General features: G+C 38.1%; 1 protein-coding gene across 2 annotated transcripts in view; it reads right to left on the reverse strand.

Moving 5' to 3' along the window:
- Positions 1–14,519, reverse strand: part of LOC136238643 (uncharacterized) — a 277,251-nt gene that overhangs the window by 249,588 nt on the left and 13,144 nt on the right. Inside the window, exons 10-11 of one of the 2 annotated variants that reach the window (XM_066029210.1) lie at positions 10,897–10,991; positions 1,519–1,961 (exon numbers count right to left, since the gene is read on the reverse strand). The exons of the other annotated variant lie outside the window; for it this stretch is intronic. Of the exons in view, the coding sequence (XP_065885282.1) occupies positions 1,635–1,961; positions 10,897–10,991 (422 nt within the window). The 3' untranslated portion in view covers positions 1,519–1,634. Of the gene's footprint in view, positions 1–1,518; positions 1,962–10,896; positions 10,992–14,519 lie in introns of those variants that run through there. 2 annotated transcript variants of the gene reach the window in all.

The raw sequence follows: 14,519 nt of genomic DNA on the forward strand, positions 1-14,519 counted from the left end.
TTAAGTTGATAATGACATCTTTCACTGATTGTGCTCCTCTTTAGCTATATCCAGTGTTTATTCTAGAGCTGTTAGGGGACTCCCCCCTAAAATCTCAGACTCACCCTCTAAAAATGTGAGTGACTACTACAGTTACAATAGACTTATTTTTTAAATGGCACACAAAACAATACAATCTCATGATCAGAAGTAAAAAATTTCCGGGTTAAAAATTGCAAACACAACTTTAAATTAATGCTCTCAGATTCAGTATATCAGATCACTAACAAAAAATCTCCTAGGGTACATATACAATACACAACTAACAAAAGTTCCTATCATAAAGTGATGGGTATTCAACATTTAAGGGTCCAAGTTTACCTTGCTTCTCAGTTGTTTTCTAAATGGTATGCATATGCTTAATTAACTCATCCTTAAATTCAAATCTCAGAGAGTGTAATCAAGAGTTCATAATATAAGTAAGGGAGCAAAAATACCCCCAGATTTTATCTCAGAAAACCCAATTTCAAGTTTAAAATAATTTTCTTGTTTTATCATGAACTGAAATACCCTACAATGTTCACTTTCTATTTCTTGGAAAACATCCCACCCATGCAGATCTTTTATTTTGTTAGTGCTTTGTGGTGTATACAATGATGGTCAATACAATAATTATCAATGATTTCACACAAATTGTTTATTCATATGCACCTTTCCATCAGCTTTAATTTGTCATTGAGCTACCCACTTCACTTTTGTATAGTGCTTGACTATGCACATCTTTTGGCTGCTAGAGCTTGGAAGGAAGACCAATATGGCTGTTTACAATGATGATGTTCAGCTTTCTGGTTTATGTTAATCTCATTTCCATCCAGATTGGTCACTTTATGCCACCAGACACAATTGCCGGAGTGGCCAATGCTTGTAAAGTGATAAAGAAGACTATAAGATCCCTATTTGAGCAGGCTGCTCATACAGGATTTTTAATTCTAGAGCCTCCCTGGACTGGAATCTATCGGTTTGCCTTCACTGAACTTTTCTGCATGCCATAATTATTTTTATATTGTAGTGTAAGTCTTGCCAGGGCTCCTGTACTGTCCACCCAGTGCATGGTATCCCTGTACTTGATGTTGTATGTTGTCGTAACAAAATAAGATGTCTCTCTCTGTGTACTCCATGACATAATTGCACATGCATGCATGTATACCTGTTCAACTAATAAATAAAAGCAAAGCTACTGAGAGGTTTGACATTTTATGAATGAAAGGCATTTGATTTTTGTACTATTTCATTCCATTACAGTTTTGTAAATGGAATTACATCAATACAGGAGCCCATATATACCATTAATGGGGAAAGTTTCGCAGTTGAGGATTAGCAAGACTATATTCGCAGTAATGTTGTCATACTGTGGCTGTGCTAAAAACACATGGAAATGAACCATTCAAACATCCATTACTCATGCCCCACGAATTGACTATATACACAGTAGTACACAATACAATTGTTACGTGCTATATACATAGATTCATATGTATGTAGTTTGTAGACTATGTACAAGTGTTTATTAAAGATTATAATCACTCATGTACTTCTGCAATGTAGTGGAAATTAATGTTGTAAATCAGTTGATGAAATAAATGTGAACTATTATATTACAATGAAGCGAGTGGGTCACTATTGTAAGTAAGTCGGTTGAGTAAGGCAGTAATTCTTGTCTTCATAGACGGTTTCTTCTGGTTTAAAAGTAGAACTTCCAAGGTAGTGTACAAGTGACTACACCCATCTGGATAATGCTTATTGTAGGCATAGTATGCACTCATCAGGACGGTCACAATATTTTTAGGTTCAAATGTGGTTATGATATGATTCTGTACAACCAATGAAGCTTCCTTGATTCCTTCAAGTAGTGTACCCTTCATGATGACACAGGGTTGAGCTGTTGGTAGTTGTGTCAATACTAATTGTACATTATCATCTTCCTACATGAGTAATATACAAAGTAGTAAAGATGATATACAATATTGTCTTATTTAATGTCAAAAGGTTCATAAGAAAGGATCCAATTAAAGCTACATATATTACCTGCACAAAATGTGTAACTGGCTGAGTGAAATCTCATTGTTTTCGCATAAGTGTTATTGAAATAAACTGGGTAAAAATATGTGTGCTATGTAAATATTTCATGCACAATTTAATTGCTTTGGTACATACCAAAACAAAGCTCAACTCTATATATATATGTGGTACTGCTTAAATGTAACGTTGTCTCGCGAGAGTGTGAGCGATTAAAAAGCTTGCTAATTTAAGGGTGTGGTACCCATTTCGCTTGCGAGTATTCATCCCATTTCGTTTGGGATGAATACTCGCAAGCGAAACAGGTGGCATGCCCTTTAATTAGCAAGTTGCATTGCCAGTGGTTGTTAGCACTTTCTATAAATCTGTGGATAGGGCATGAATAGTAAGAAATTAAAATGTTAACATCCTTGTTTAGTTTTAAATTTCTATATCGGTACACCTCTAATTATTTCTTTGTTGGTATAGCATTCTCCTTTGGACACATGGAGGAATGCAGAAAAAACACTATACATTTATGGACTTGCCAGTTCATGGTTAACAGATTGAGCCAAGTCCCGTCTTCATTCTGTAACTTGTTTCAGTAGTGAGTTATGATTGATTAATTAAGGAGTAGGTGTTGATTCATGGCAATGTGTGATGGCTTCAGGGAGTTGGCCATTACGAGAATCGTCTGCAATTTTTGTAGCGATTGGATTGATTGCAGAGGCAATTCTCATGCAGTTCTTCATTTGTATTGTTGGAGAGAACATACCAGCGAAAGGATATTCTTTGGGAGAGACAAATATAACAGTCTGTCATCAGACATTTGCTGTCCAAATAACCTCTGTGTCTGACTATAATCAGTTTGCTCAGACATAATGTCTTAGCTATCAAAAGAAAAAGGATGGAGCCTAGTTTAACAGTTTGGTTTATGGTTTGTACTGCTGATAATAGAGCTGTGAAACTTAACCAGTAAACCAGTTATTTTTAATTTTGTGGTTAATCGATTAAATGTTATGTAACCGGTTGCAATCTGAGCATGCGTGTTTAATGTTTCAAGATGGTGGAGGAGAATGTAGCTTGTGGACGTTCTAAAAATCAAATATTTACCTAGTCTGGAAGAATTTCTCTGGTATGGAAACATTTTGGATACAAAAAAGATTCTACTGGTAACCTAGTGAAAGGGCCTCGTGCATACTGCAAGTTATGTTTTCAGTTGGTTGCTCACGATGGCGGCACAACTAACCTAAGGAGCCACCTTCATCTCAACCATTCACCCGAATGTTCTACCTGACAAAAAGGCCGATGAAAATAAGCAGCCTAGAATCAAAGAATTCACACGTCCAGCAGTTACTGTGAAAAGAATCTCAGCCAGCTCCCATCATGCGAAGATGTTGACAGAAGCGGTAACTGATTTTATTGTTAGAGACATGCGTCCTATAAATGCTGTAGATGGCGAGGGATTCGTGAACTTGATGCAAGTTGCAGAACCACGCTATACTGTTCCGTGTAGAAAAACTATCAAGGGCTTAGTTGACCAGAAATTTATATCAATGAAAACCAGACAAAAGTTCATCTTGCTATTTCTCTCTTACCACTGAGATGTAGACCTTTCATTCTGGCCATTTCACTTACTGTACACTACATCACAGCAGACTTTGAAATAAAGTATAGTAATCTTACCACTTGCCACTTACCTGGAACACATGATCACACCAACATCGTGACTGTTCTTAGAAACCTGGCTGATGAGTGGGAAATTGATTTCGATGACCAGGTAATTTGTTTTACAATGGACAATGGTTCCAACATCGGTAAAATGTTGAGGAAGGATTTAGAGAAGATGCATATTCCTTGTGCTGGTCATACCTTCAACTTGTCTGTTGAAGCAGCATTAAAGGAAAGATCCCTTGTTACTGTTATAGCTCATTGCCGAAAAGTAGTTACCCATTTTCATCAGTCAAGATTAGACCGTGAGGCATTGAAATTAGAGCAAAAACAACTGGAATTGCCTGAACACTCTCTGATCCAAGATGTGTCCACTAGGTGGAACTCCACGCATGACATGATCAAGAGAGCATGTGAACAACAACCAGCAATAGTAGCTGTATTTCAGAGAAGAAGAGACCTGACCCACTTAGAGCTCAGTTCTAGTGAATGGAGACTTTTAGAAGATGTGGCGGAAGTGTTGGAACCATACAAAGATGTCACAATTTGCCTCAGTTCGGAGTCTTATCTTCCCTTTACAGTGCCGTTCAAGACAAGTTGACACCAACCAACGATGACTCAGCTGCAGTTGAAAGGTTCAACCGTTGACATGGGAACTAGATACCAGGATCCAATTGTCTCCTTGTGTTTGAATAAAGCAAGCTTTTTGGATCCTAGATTCAGGACTTTAGCACACATATCAAGGAGTCAGCAAGAAGAAGTTATTAAAGTTATATCCGATGAGTTAGTAGTGTACGGTACTACCCAAGTGCAACGTCGTACTTGCTCGCGATTTTAAAAATTGCTAATTAAGGGGCATGGCAACTGCTTTGCTTGCAATTCTCGTGAGCGAAACAGCTGCCATGCTATGTCGCAAGCGAAACAGTTAACATGCCCCTTAATTAGTGATTTTTAAAGTCTTGAGCAAAGTTCTGCGTGCAAGTGAATGCGAAGTTGCTCTTGGGCAGTACCGTATGTTTCTAGTGGTGAAGAGTGCGAAGATGTTGTAGTCACAGAAGTCAGTAAAGTAGTAACAGATGTCACAGAAGAAAGCGCTCTCCGCAATAAACCGAGACTGACTTTATTAGAAACATTGCTCGGTATGATCAATCCGCTGCCAGTGGAGCAGCTGCTGTATCAAGAAGTGAGATTGTGCAAGCTGAGATAAGTCATTATAAGGGAATGCCAGTCATTGGTCTGAGGGAAAAGCCACTATGGTGGTGGAATCTGAATAAGCATATCCTGCCAAACCCAGCTAAACTGGCCCAGAAATACTTGGGTATTGTGGCTACATCTGTTCCTCAGAACGTCTATTTAGTGTTGCAGGGAACATTGTGAGTGCCAAAAGAGCAGCTTTACTTCCAGAAAATGTGGAAAAGCTACATGAAAATACCCCTCTACGTTTAATACCTCTCTATGTTTAAAGTAATTCTATTTACTTAGTCTCAAGGACAAGGGATAGTATACTGTTTGATTATGTGTACTAACACTCTAAATCTTTTATTAATTTTTGACATTTGTATGCCACATTGTTACTGCATGGTTTTAGTTGGTTTTTGCAATGTGGTTCGGTGTGTCTATATTATGATAACATAACATAACATTTGGTGCATGGTTGGTTTCTAAGCAAATTCTTTCATTAATCAGGAGAGTGAGGAAACCAGGCAGTTAACCGGATAACCAGCAGTTATAGTGTATCCAGAACTGGTTATGACTTCTCTAACAGTTTCACAGCTGTAGCTGATAATAGCTACCACTGCATGGTTGCTAGGAGATACTATATTCTTACAACCCAAGGGGAGTTGCCATGAATGTACTTGTCCTACTCCCATTCAATAACAGTTGTTAACAACAGTGGATGTGACTAAAATGCGGAATGGACTGGAAAATGTACTCACTAATGGACTTGAAAAACTTGACTTAAAATATCTCATTGTCACAATTAGCCGCTTGGAAACAATACAGCGGCAGTCTTGAGCCTGCCTCGAAACTTGCTCAAGTCGGTATTAAGCTCTGCGGTTACAAATGGTGCTAAATGTCTTTCATTTTGTATCAGTTGTAACGGTGACACATTACTATTATGTTAATGTACACATGCGCATGTGTATAGTGTGTGCTTTAATAATAAGGTTTGTTCTGTTCAATACAAACGTTGTGGATGATTCAGTGTAGGTCCTACTGAGATTCAGCTATCAATACACATCTTGTTTGGCACATTGGAGCAGTAATTTTTAGCCTGGCACTGCGTAATTTGAGCAGGCAGCTTTGGAGCAGGCAGCCATACAGTGACATACGGAAGACAATCCAAAACTTTTGGGAGATGAGGAGAGACAGGTACCCTCTGAACTCAGAGCTTGAAGGCTATTTTGGATTCAGCGAGTGGCAAAGGCTTTGGATTTGTAGATATCAGCCTCTAAAATTAGACAAAATGATTGATGGAAAGTTAATTGACTTAGGGACGATGCGGCAAATACCCAGGTGGTAATCTAGAGTAAGACTGGTAGAGCCGTCATATTTTTAGTTAATGAGAATGGAATCATTTTGTCTATTAATGCACACCGCATGCCACATGTTCACATGACTAAGTGATCACTCGATCGCCACAAGCATTGCACCGCTGCATGCTTCCCCCAGGGAAACGAACAAGTAGCTACAATATCAGAGGCATTAGAGAAGGCCAGCATAAGATAACGGAGCTTGAATCCCAGTTGAACACCTCAACGCTGGAAATTGAGTCTTTGAAGGCAGCTCAAGAATGACACAACCAGAAAGTGAAACTCCTATCGAAATGACTTGTTACTGGCACACAAAGATGAAATGGAACTGAAGGAAAACGAAATAGCGAACCTTCACGGACAACTACAACAGGCTACTACCCGTAGAGATAGCATGACAGTGATCAAGCAAATTCCAATCAGCCTTGGTAGCAGTGACACAGACCCACCTCTTGAACTTCCACAGATGGGTGCATTACACACTATGCGAAGGTGCCAGTTGAACTGTTGTTTGAAGAGTGGCTGTCAACTTTTGAGTGGATGGCAACATGGAACAACTGGGAGGAATCAGAAAAGCAACTTGCTGGATAAAGCCAGACAGAAATGGGTTCTGTTGGAAGCTACTGATAAATTATCTTATGACAAAGTCACCGCAGCACTGAAAAGTAAACTGGACCCAAGCAGGAAGGCATTAATAGTCCAGGACTTCTGTCATCTCTCACAAGGCAGAAATTAGATGGCTGGAGATTTCATTCGGTAGGGCATATGGAGAGACTCGCAACACTTTTATGCACAGTAAGTTGCAAGAGGGCCTAAGGTATAGTGTGATGTCAGCTCCTGCAGTGTCTGGAGCACAAACCTACCTGGAGTTATACTTGGCAATGAAAAAACAAGGAAAAACAATAATCAAACGAAAGCACTATTTCCAAGAGGCACACAACACTTTGATAGCTACCCAAGAGACAAGCCTACACAACATGCAGGAAACAGACAAGTTTCACAGTCACTTACCGCCCTATATATGTAATGGCATGGACCACACTGCCAAATACTTAAGGTTACTAAGTCACAAAGCAGTGGGTATACTTCACAAGATGGAAAGCCCATGGCCACAGCTCACCCAGCAACTAAGAAAATTGAGGGTGGTACCACAGATGATGATGCATCACAGCTTTCAGGGCCGGTTTTAGGGGGTTTCCAGACCCTCTGAAATAGCACGTACCCCTACAATTTGTGTGGGTAATAAAAAAAAATTACCAAGAGTTATACATACTGTATTATATTAGGACTTTTTCTACTGGTGAAACTTCATACTTGTGCCTTTGAAATCACCATTACAGCATTCAACAGCATGAAGTGACCTTTTTTTTTTGGTCTTCAATTTACAGCTAGGCTGAAGTTGCAATTCCAGTGTGGAACCTGAAACCCCCTCTGAAAATTTCTAGATCCACCCCTGGCTTTCTATACTGCAGTTTTGTATTCTGATTTGGAAGATTCTGATGATAGTGTGAACAAAATTAGAGTAAATAACTGGGATAGCTTATCACAATGTGTCATATACTAGTACAAGGGGTACCAGTCTATGGTATTATTGACACGGCAGCAGACATCACTATCATCAGTGGTAAACTTTCCGCAAAGTTGTGAGTGTGGCACGCCTGGAAAAGAAGCACTTGAAAAGACACCACATAATTATGACCTTAGACTGGATGATTGATTGGAGCTGAGCACTACTTTTGGAGATAAAGACATCAAGTTATGTAGAAGCTATGTCTCCCTAAAGGTGTATGCTGTTTGTTAGGTATTGTGGTGGAGAAACATGTACAGTATGAAGGGATGGCACAACAGCTAAGAAGCCTACGTATATACTGATCAGTGCAAAGATTCCGTTGGCATTGACACTACTAGCATATGTCCCTACAGTCAGAATACCAACAGTAAAGTCAGTTCGTGTGCTGCAATCCCAGTGGAAGTGGATGAACTCACTGGTACCAGGGCAGTGGAACTTGACTGTTTTCAGGTAGACCAGTCTGTTTTCTTTGCGTAATGATGACACCTCACATGTTGTTGTAACTAACACTACAGGTTTCACTCAGACTCTGGCACAATGTACAAGTATTGGTACAGCAGTACAGTGTAGTGAGGTTAAACTTAATATTTGGGGATGCCACTTTGATTGTAACAGTTTGGTGAGGGTAAATGTGTCTCAAAAGCAGATAACATGGCGACAGCAAGTCTACTGGATGATGGTGAAGTTCCATAAGTAACATACAGAGAGATGAGTTAAACCTCCTACTATTACAATGTCAATGTTTTTAGCTTGTATGATGACTGACATTGTACAAATGATGATTGACATAGGTGATGCGCCACTGTAACGCCAGGAACAAATTCTTGCCAGGTGTACTGTGGGCATATAGAAATACCCTTCACAACACCACTGCGGAGAAGCCATCTTTCTTCTATTAGACATTGATTGCTGTACTCCAACTGAGGCAGCAATCCTCCCACCAACAAATTCAGAGCTAATTAGTGACTTCTCTGATTACAGGCACAACCTAGATGATGCATCGAACATGACAGACCAAACTACAGCAAATGCTACAAAAGAACTGAAAACCTGCACCAGAAAAGTTGTTCCTCCTCTCAGATACAGAACATGAAACACTCAAGGACAAGCTTCTTTCATGGAGCGGGTGATGTAACAGTAACACATTATTACTATATAAATGCTGTATGTTAACGTATGTGCTTAGTGTGTGCTTTAATAAGAAGGTTATGTAGGTCTCTTCCTTGTGTCAAATACAAATGTCCTGGATGTTTCACAAATAAAAGCGCATGCTTTGCGTTACGACTATTAACAAATGATGGGCAGGCTTCAAGGTTGTAGTTCATCGGCTGGCAAAGGCTGGCTGCTACAATAGAATTTATTTTGTTTATCGTATAGAGATGATTTTAACCTTGTTTTTACAACACTAATAGTGACAAGTTCACTTCACTCACGTTAATCAAAGCGCAGGGCTTGATTCCAGGCAGCTAGCTCAATCATGCTTTATAAGGGCTTCTGTAAGACGTTGGCATTGTTTTTGGGATGTTGTACTGCAGAAAATCCATTTTTAGGTTTGTGTGACTTGGTCCATTTGTGAGTACGCTTTCCAGTCCATTCTGCATTTTAGTCACCTCCCAACAACAGCAGTGAATGTGTACGGCTGGTCAGTCTACTATAAAATGTTACATTTGTCTGTGTTCTTGGAAACCCACAAGGTACATCAGTTGCTATTGTGGTATAAAATGGTAGTTATACAATGCATCATTTAACCTCTAGCCTTTTGATCGTGGTTGGAAACCAGATCAAATATCACGTTTTGTCAATTTTGTAATTTTTACACTGAGACTCTTCTGTAGAGGTCATGCAGAATATTTCTGTGATGATTATTAATGGCAGCAGTTTGTATGGGGGCCCCACTGTAGTATAGTGCTGTGAACCAGTATGCAAAAAACCGGTTATTAACCAGTATTGTCTAGGTCAGCCAATTACCAGTTAAGAAGCCTTTAAACTGGTTTAGCCCACCCACTTGATAAACCAAAAATTACCCCTGCTGACAAGTGTTAACATCATAACATAACCTCAAAGCATGTGTAAATATGTGATTATAATAACTGTTATTGTAAGACAGATATTGATGGCCACTTTGCTACTACCCTAAAGCATCCAGCAGGCATGTTGAGTATCATTGTCTGCCAATACCACTGTATTACACAGAAACTAGTTAACCAGTTAACTGCCAGTTATTGGTTACCAGTTAACCGGTTTTGAATTTGTTATCAGGTTCACAGCTCTACTGTAGTAACTGTACAGTTTGGTGTTTTTTTTTTGCTAAACATTCCAAGTCAGAAGTAGTACACAGTTCGATTCCTGGTCAATGTACAATTAACTTTACAGTCTAATTTTACACACAATAATTGAAGAGATGTATTTTGTGTGCCACAATCGGTGGCCACAAAAAGTAGTTACTAAGCATAAATACCGTATGGCTCCAAATTGTCGTAGTATAAAATTTTTGTAAAAAGCCATGTTTTCATCAATAAGTAAATTTTCGTAATTTCAAGTCCTTTCGTAATTTAAAAAAAAAAATCGTGACGTTGCACGTACGTGCTTTTACGGTAATATGTGGAACACGAGTTACATCGTCGCGAAGTAGAATACTTGTGAAGACAAAACCAGAAGCACGGATGCTTAATGGATGGATGAGTACTGAGAAAAAAGCATCATACTTGTGTCAGAGGTTATTAAGTGTACCAAAAACGACTGGACAGGTAGTACGTCGAGCATTATTTTAAGGTCGAAGAGTAATAATAATAATAATAATGATAATAATAGTAAATTTCATGTGATAGTAGCCTACTGGAGATGGTATTTAACAAACTCCTTTTACACCAACACTATCGTATAGCTAAACCCTCACAAGCCTCGTGCTTTAACCATCGGTGGCTCGATTTCAATGCACATGAAAATTTTGTAATAAAAATTTTCGTAATTACAGTGCAATTACGAAAAATACGAATTTTTTTTGCTACAAAAATTTGGAGCCATACGGTACATACAGTGCACATACAATACATGTAATTAATGTACGTCACAATTAGAATAACAAACCTTTATCCAGGAAACAATTCTTGCAGCATTCACTTTACAACATATATCAGGGATCATGTAATACAAAACACAGAGAGCAAGAACTTGCAAGTCACCTGTACACAAAAATATATATATTTAATACATCGTGCACACGTGTACGTGTGATTCAACGTGGGTTTGATAGTGACTATTCACAAAAAGAGATCTACTATAACTGTCTCAAACAACCAAAAACCACATTGCAAAATTACCATTATACACACTAAAGATACACGGATGTATGTATGAACAAATTTAGATCCTGCCAAGTAGTCAAACACTATAAGGAATTACGTAAGTACCAAACAATTTGTTAGTGATTGTCAACTAATGACAGGTACTGCGTTATAATATACTGGCAGCAGTATCTACTCTATTGTGTAAATTACAGCTCCTATGCTACCCAACATTTAGTAATGATTTACCCCACATCATAAGTATGACATTTTGCAAACCAGCTGTATATACCTATGTTTGCACACTTGACCTTTGTAAGCATGTAGTAAAAACCAAGCATCTGAATAAATCTATATACGCAGTGGTGTATCCCAGTAGGGCCTGATCACTACCAGACATTTTCATATGAAGATCAAGGTACTCTAATAGAACAGTCAAATACTCTAATAAAGCAGTCATGGATTTGAATCAGGACATGACTAAAATGCAGAACAGACTGGAAATAGGCCCGCAGATGGATTTCCTTTAAACATCTATTTATCATAATTGGAAACAATATATGGGTCATTCCATGTCAAATCAACAAGGAATTTACGGTCACCTCTCGGATTTTGGCGAAACTTGGTGTGTTTGTAGTACCTATGGTGCTTATCACTCATGCAAATTTTTAGCTCCATACATTCCATAGTTTCTGATTTATGACCACAAATATTTTGAATATTTCATGAAAATTTGGTCCATCTCTAGTTACAAAATCAACTGCAACTTTGTACTGTGTAAATATTTTTAAACACACTTTTCAGTGATGGAAGACTGTTGATTGACCTTTCCAGTGATCCCTAAATTATGGGATATCTACTTAATTATGGTTCAAAAGTACTTCATTGAAAACTTTAATCCTTTAAATTTTGAAAAATGCTGTTTGAAATTTTTTGAATTCTTTTGTGAATAATGATTGGGTCATAGTCTATGTTTGATAAAATTTTTGTGGTGGGACCACAATGGGCTCAAGAGATATAATGAATTATGTTGTGGTATGCGGTGGAATTTGCCGTCTATTATTGCTGTATTGGAGTGTACACCTCCAATATCCACTCGCAACAAGGCCATGCCAAGTTTGTCTTACAGAGTGAAGGTGTCTAGGTATATTGCAACCTGTATTAGTGACCACCTGTATTGAAAGGCCATCTATGTGCTGCAGTTAAGTTATACTTCTTTAATGTATAGCACCAAAGCATCAACCCTTTCTAGCAAATCCAAAAATGATCCTTATTAGACAGGTTGACTATAAACGAGATTATCATGCGTCCATAAACACATTAATGTTGTACCATCTCTTCAGTTATACCTTATTTATTAAGTAAAATCTTGCCGTAGTGCACTCACATACATATCCCCACTCTACACTATTCAAGTTATGTACATGGCTGCATAGGTACAATAGACCTCCTCAAAAAGGATACCTGGGCACCTTAATAGCCTCATGATCTTACTTTATAATTGTACGTACATTTTGGGCCCAAGACAAGTCTGTGGTTTCTCAAAAATGAACACTTCATCAATGGTCCAGGGAATAGAATAGTTACACTGTACATAGTAGATGCATTACTTGTACCAAGAGTTTTTATATTATTAACACTTGCTTGCACTTCAATGTGTGATTTATAGTACTGTAACTACTAAAATGGTTTTTCAAAGTATTTTGGGTTGACGCTTTGAAGATCAGTACAGGCAAATGTTAAGTATGTGGTCAGCATGTCCTATGTGAGTATGTGCATGAGTTTATGACTTGATCTTCAAAGTGGTCATGAATGTAAAGTAATGTAGTAATTAATTTCACATATTGAGGTACAATTAATGCATGTATGGTAAAACCCCTCCATTGCTAGGAACATAATAAAGTGCTCATATTACAGAAGCCACAGAAGTATCTTGGTCTAAATGTATGTGCACCACTAGAGTGGGAGTACAGTGTATAAACAGGTGTCCTGGTTATCAAGATATCCAGGTATCCCTTCTGAGGAGTTCTGTTGTATTTTTTTTATTATTATTATTATTAGCACTTTACAGTGACCAGCACTGAAGGTCTGACAGCAACATGTGCTGCAGCCTTAGGATTACCTAACCTAATTTCAGTATGTATCTATGTAGCCACATACGCAACTTAAATATGGCTAAGTCCACTACAGTGGTATTCAACTTAATAAAGAAGGTATTTGTGAAGAGATAGTACATTTACATGATGTTCATGGACACATGGTGGTCAGATCTGTAATTTATAGTCAACCTGTCTAATAAGGACCATTTTTGGATTTGCTAGAAAGGGTTGATGCTTTGGTGCTATACATTAATGAAGTATAACTTAACTACAGCACATAGATGGCCTTTCAATACAGGTGGTCACTAATACAGATTGCAATGCACCTAGACACCTTCACTCTGTAAGACAAACTTGGCATGGCCTTGTTGCGAGTGGTTATTGGAGGTGTACACTCCAATACAGCAATAATAGACGGCAAATTCCACCGCATACCACAACATAATTCATTATATCTCTTGAGCCCATTGTGGTCCCACCACAAAAATTTTATCAAACATAGACTGACTATGACCCAATCATTATTCACAAAAGAATTCAAAAAATTTCAAACAGCATTTTTCAAAATATAAAGGATTAAAGTTTTCAATGAAGTACTTTTGAACCATAATTAAGTAGATATCCCATAATTTAGGGATCACTGGAAAGGTCAATCAACAGTCTTCCATCACTGAAAAGTGTGTTTACAAATATTTACACAGTGCAAGGTTACAATTGATTTTGTAACAAGAGATGGACCAAATTTTCATGAAATATTCAAAATATTTGTGGTCATAAATCAGAAACTATGGAATGTATGGAGCTAAAAATTTGCATGAGTGATAAGCACCATAGGTACTACAAACACACCAAGTTTCGTCAAAATCCGAGAGGTGACCCTAAATTCCTTGTTGATTTGACACGGAATGACCCATATCAAACATTAATATTACAATGAATAAGCACTGTCCCAAAGCTTGCTTGAGCCTATACTTAAAAATTGGTGTTGAATTTCTTTTTGGTGCTCAATTGAAAAGGCATACTCTTCTACAACTATACACAAGCCAAGATACCGTATATATAGCCTAAATATTTTGAGGAAAATTTTGCTGATTTTGAGGTTAATGGTGACAATTTTCTTAACCTGTACATATGACACATTCAGGATTATGAGAAACGTACTCCACAAAATTTTCTTTTTTAAATTGCTCAACCTCAAAAATATCCCCTGCAATTAAACCTGAATACAAATCCAGGTGAAAGCATCTCTTCAATAAGTCTTGAAGCTTGTACCATACAGCCTAAATATTTCCAGAGGTGGGTGGGGGGGGGGGGGGGCAAATTAGTC

The sequence above is a fragment of the Dysidea avara genome, chromosome 11 (genome assembly GCF_963678975.1).
Source record: "Dysidea avara chromosome 11, odDysAvar1.4, whole genome shotgun sequence".
Taxonomy (NCBI): Eukaryota; Metazoa; Porifera; class Demospongiae; order Dictyoceratida; family Dysideidae; genus Dysidea; species Dysidea avara.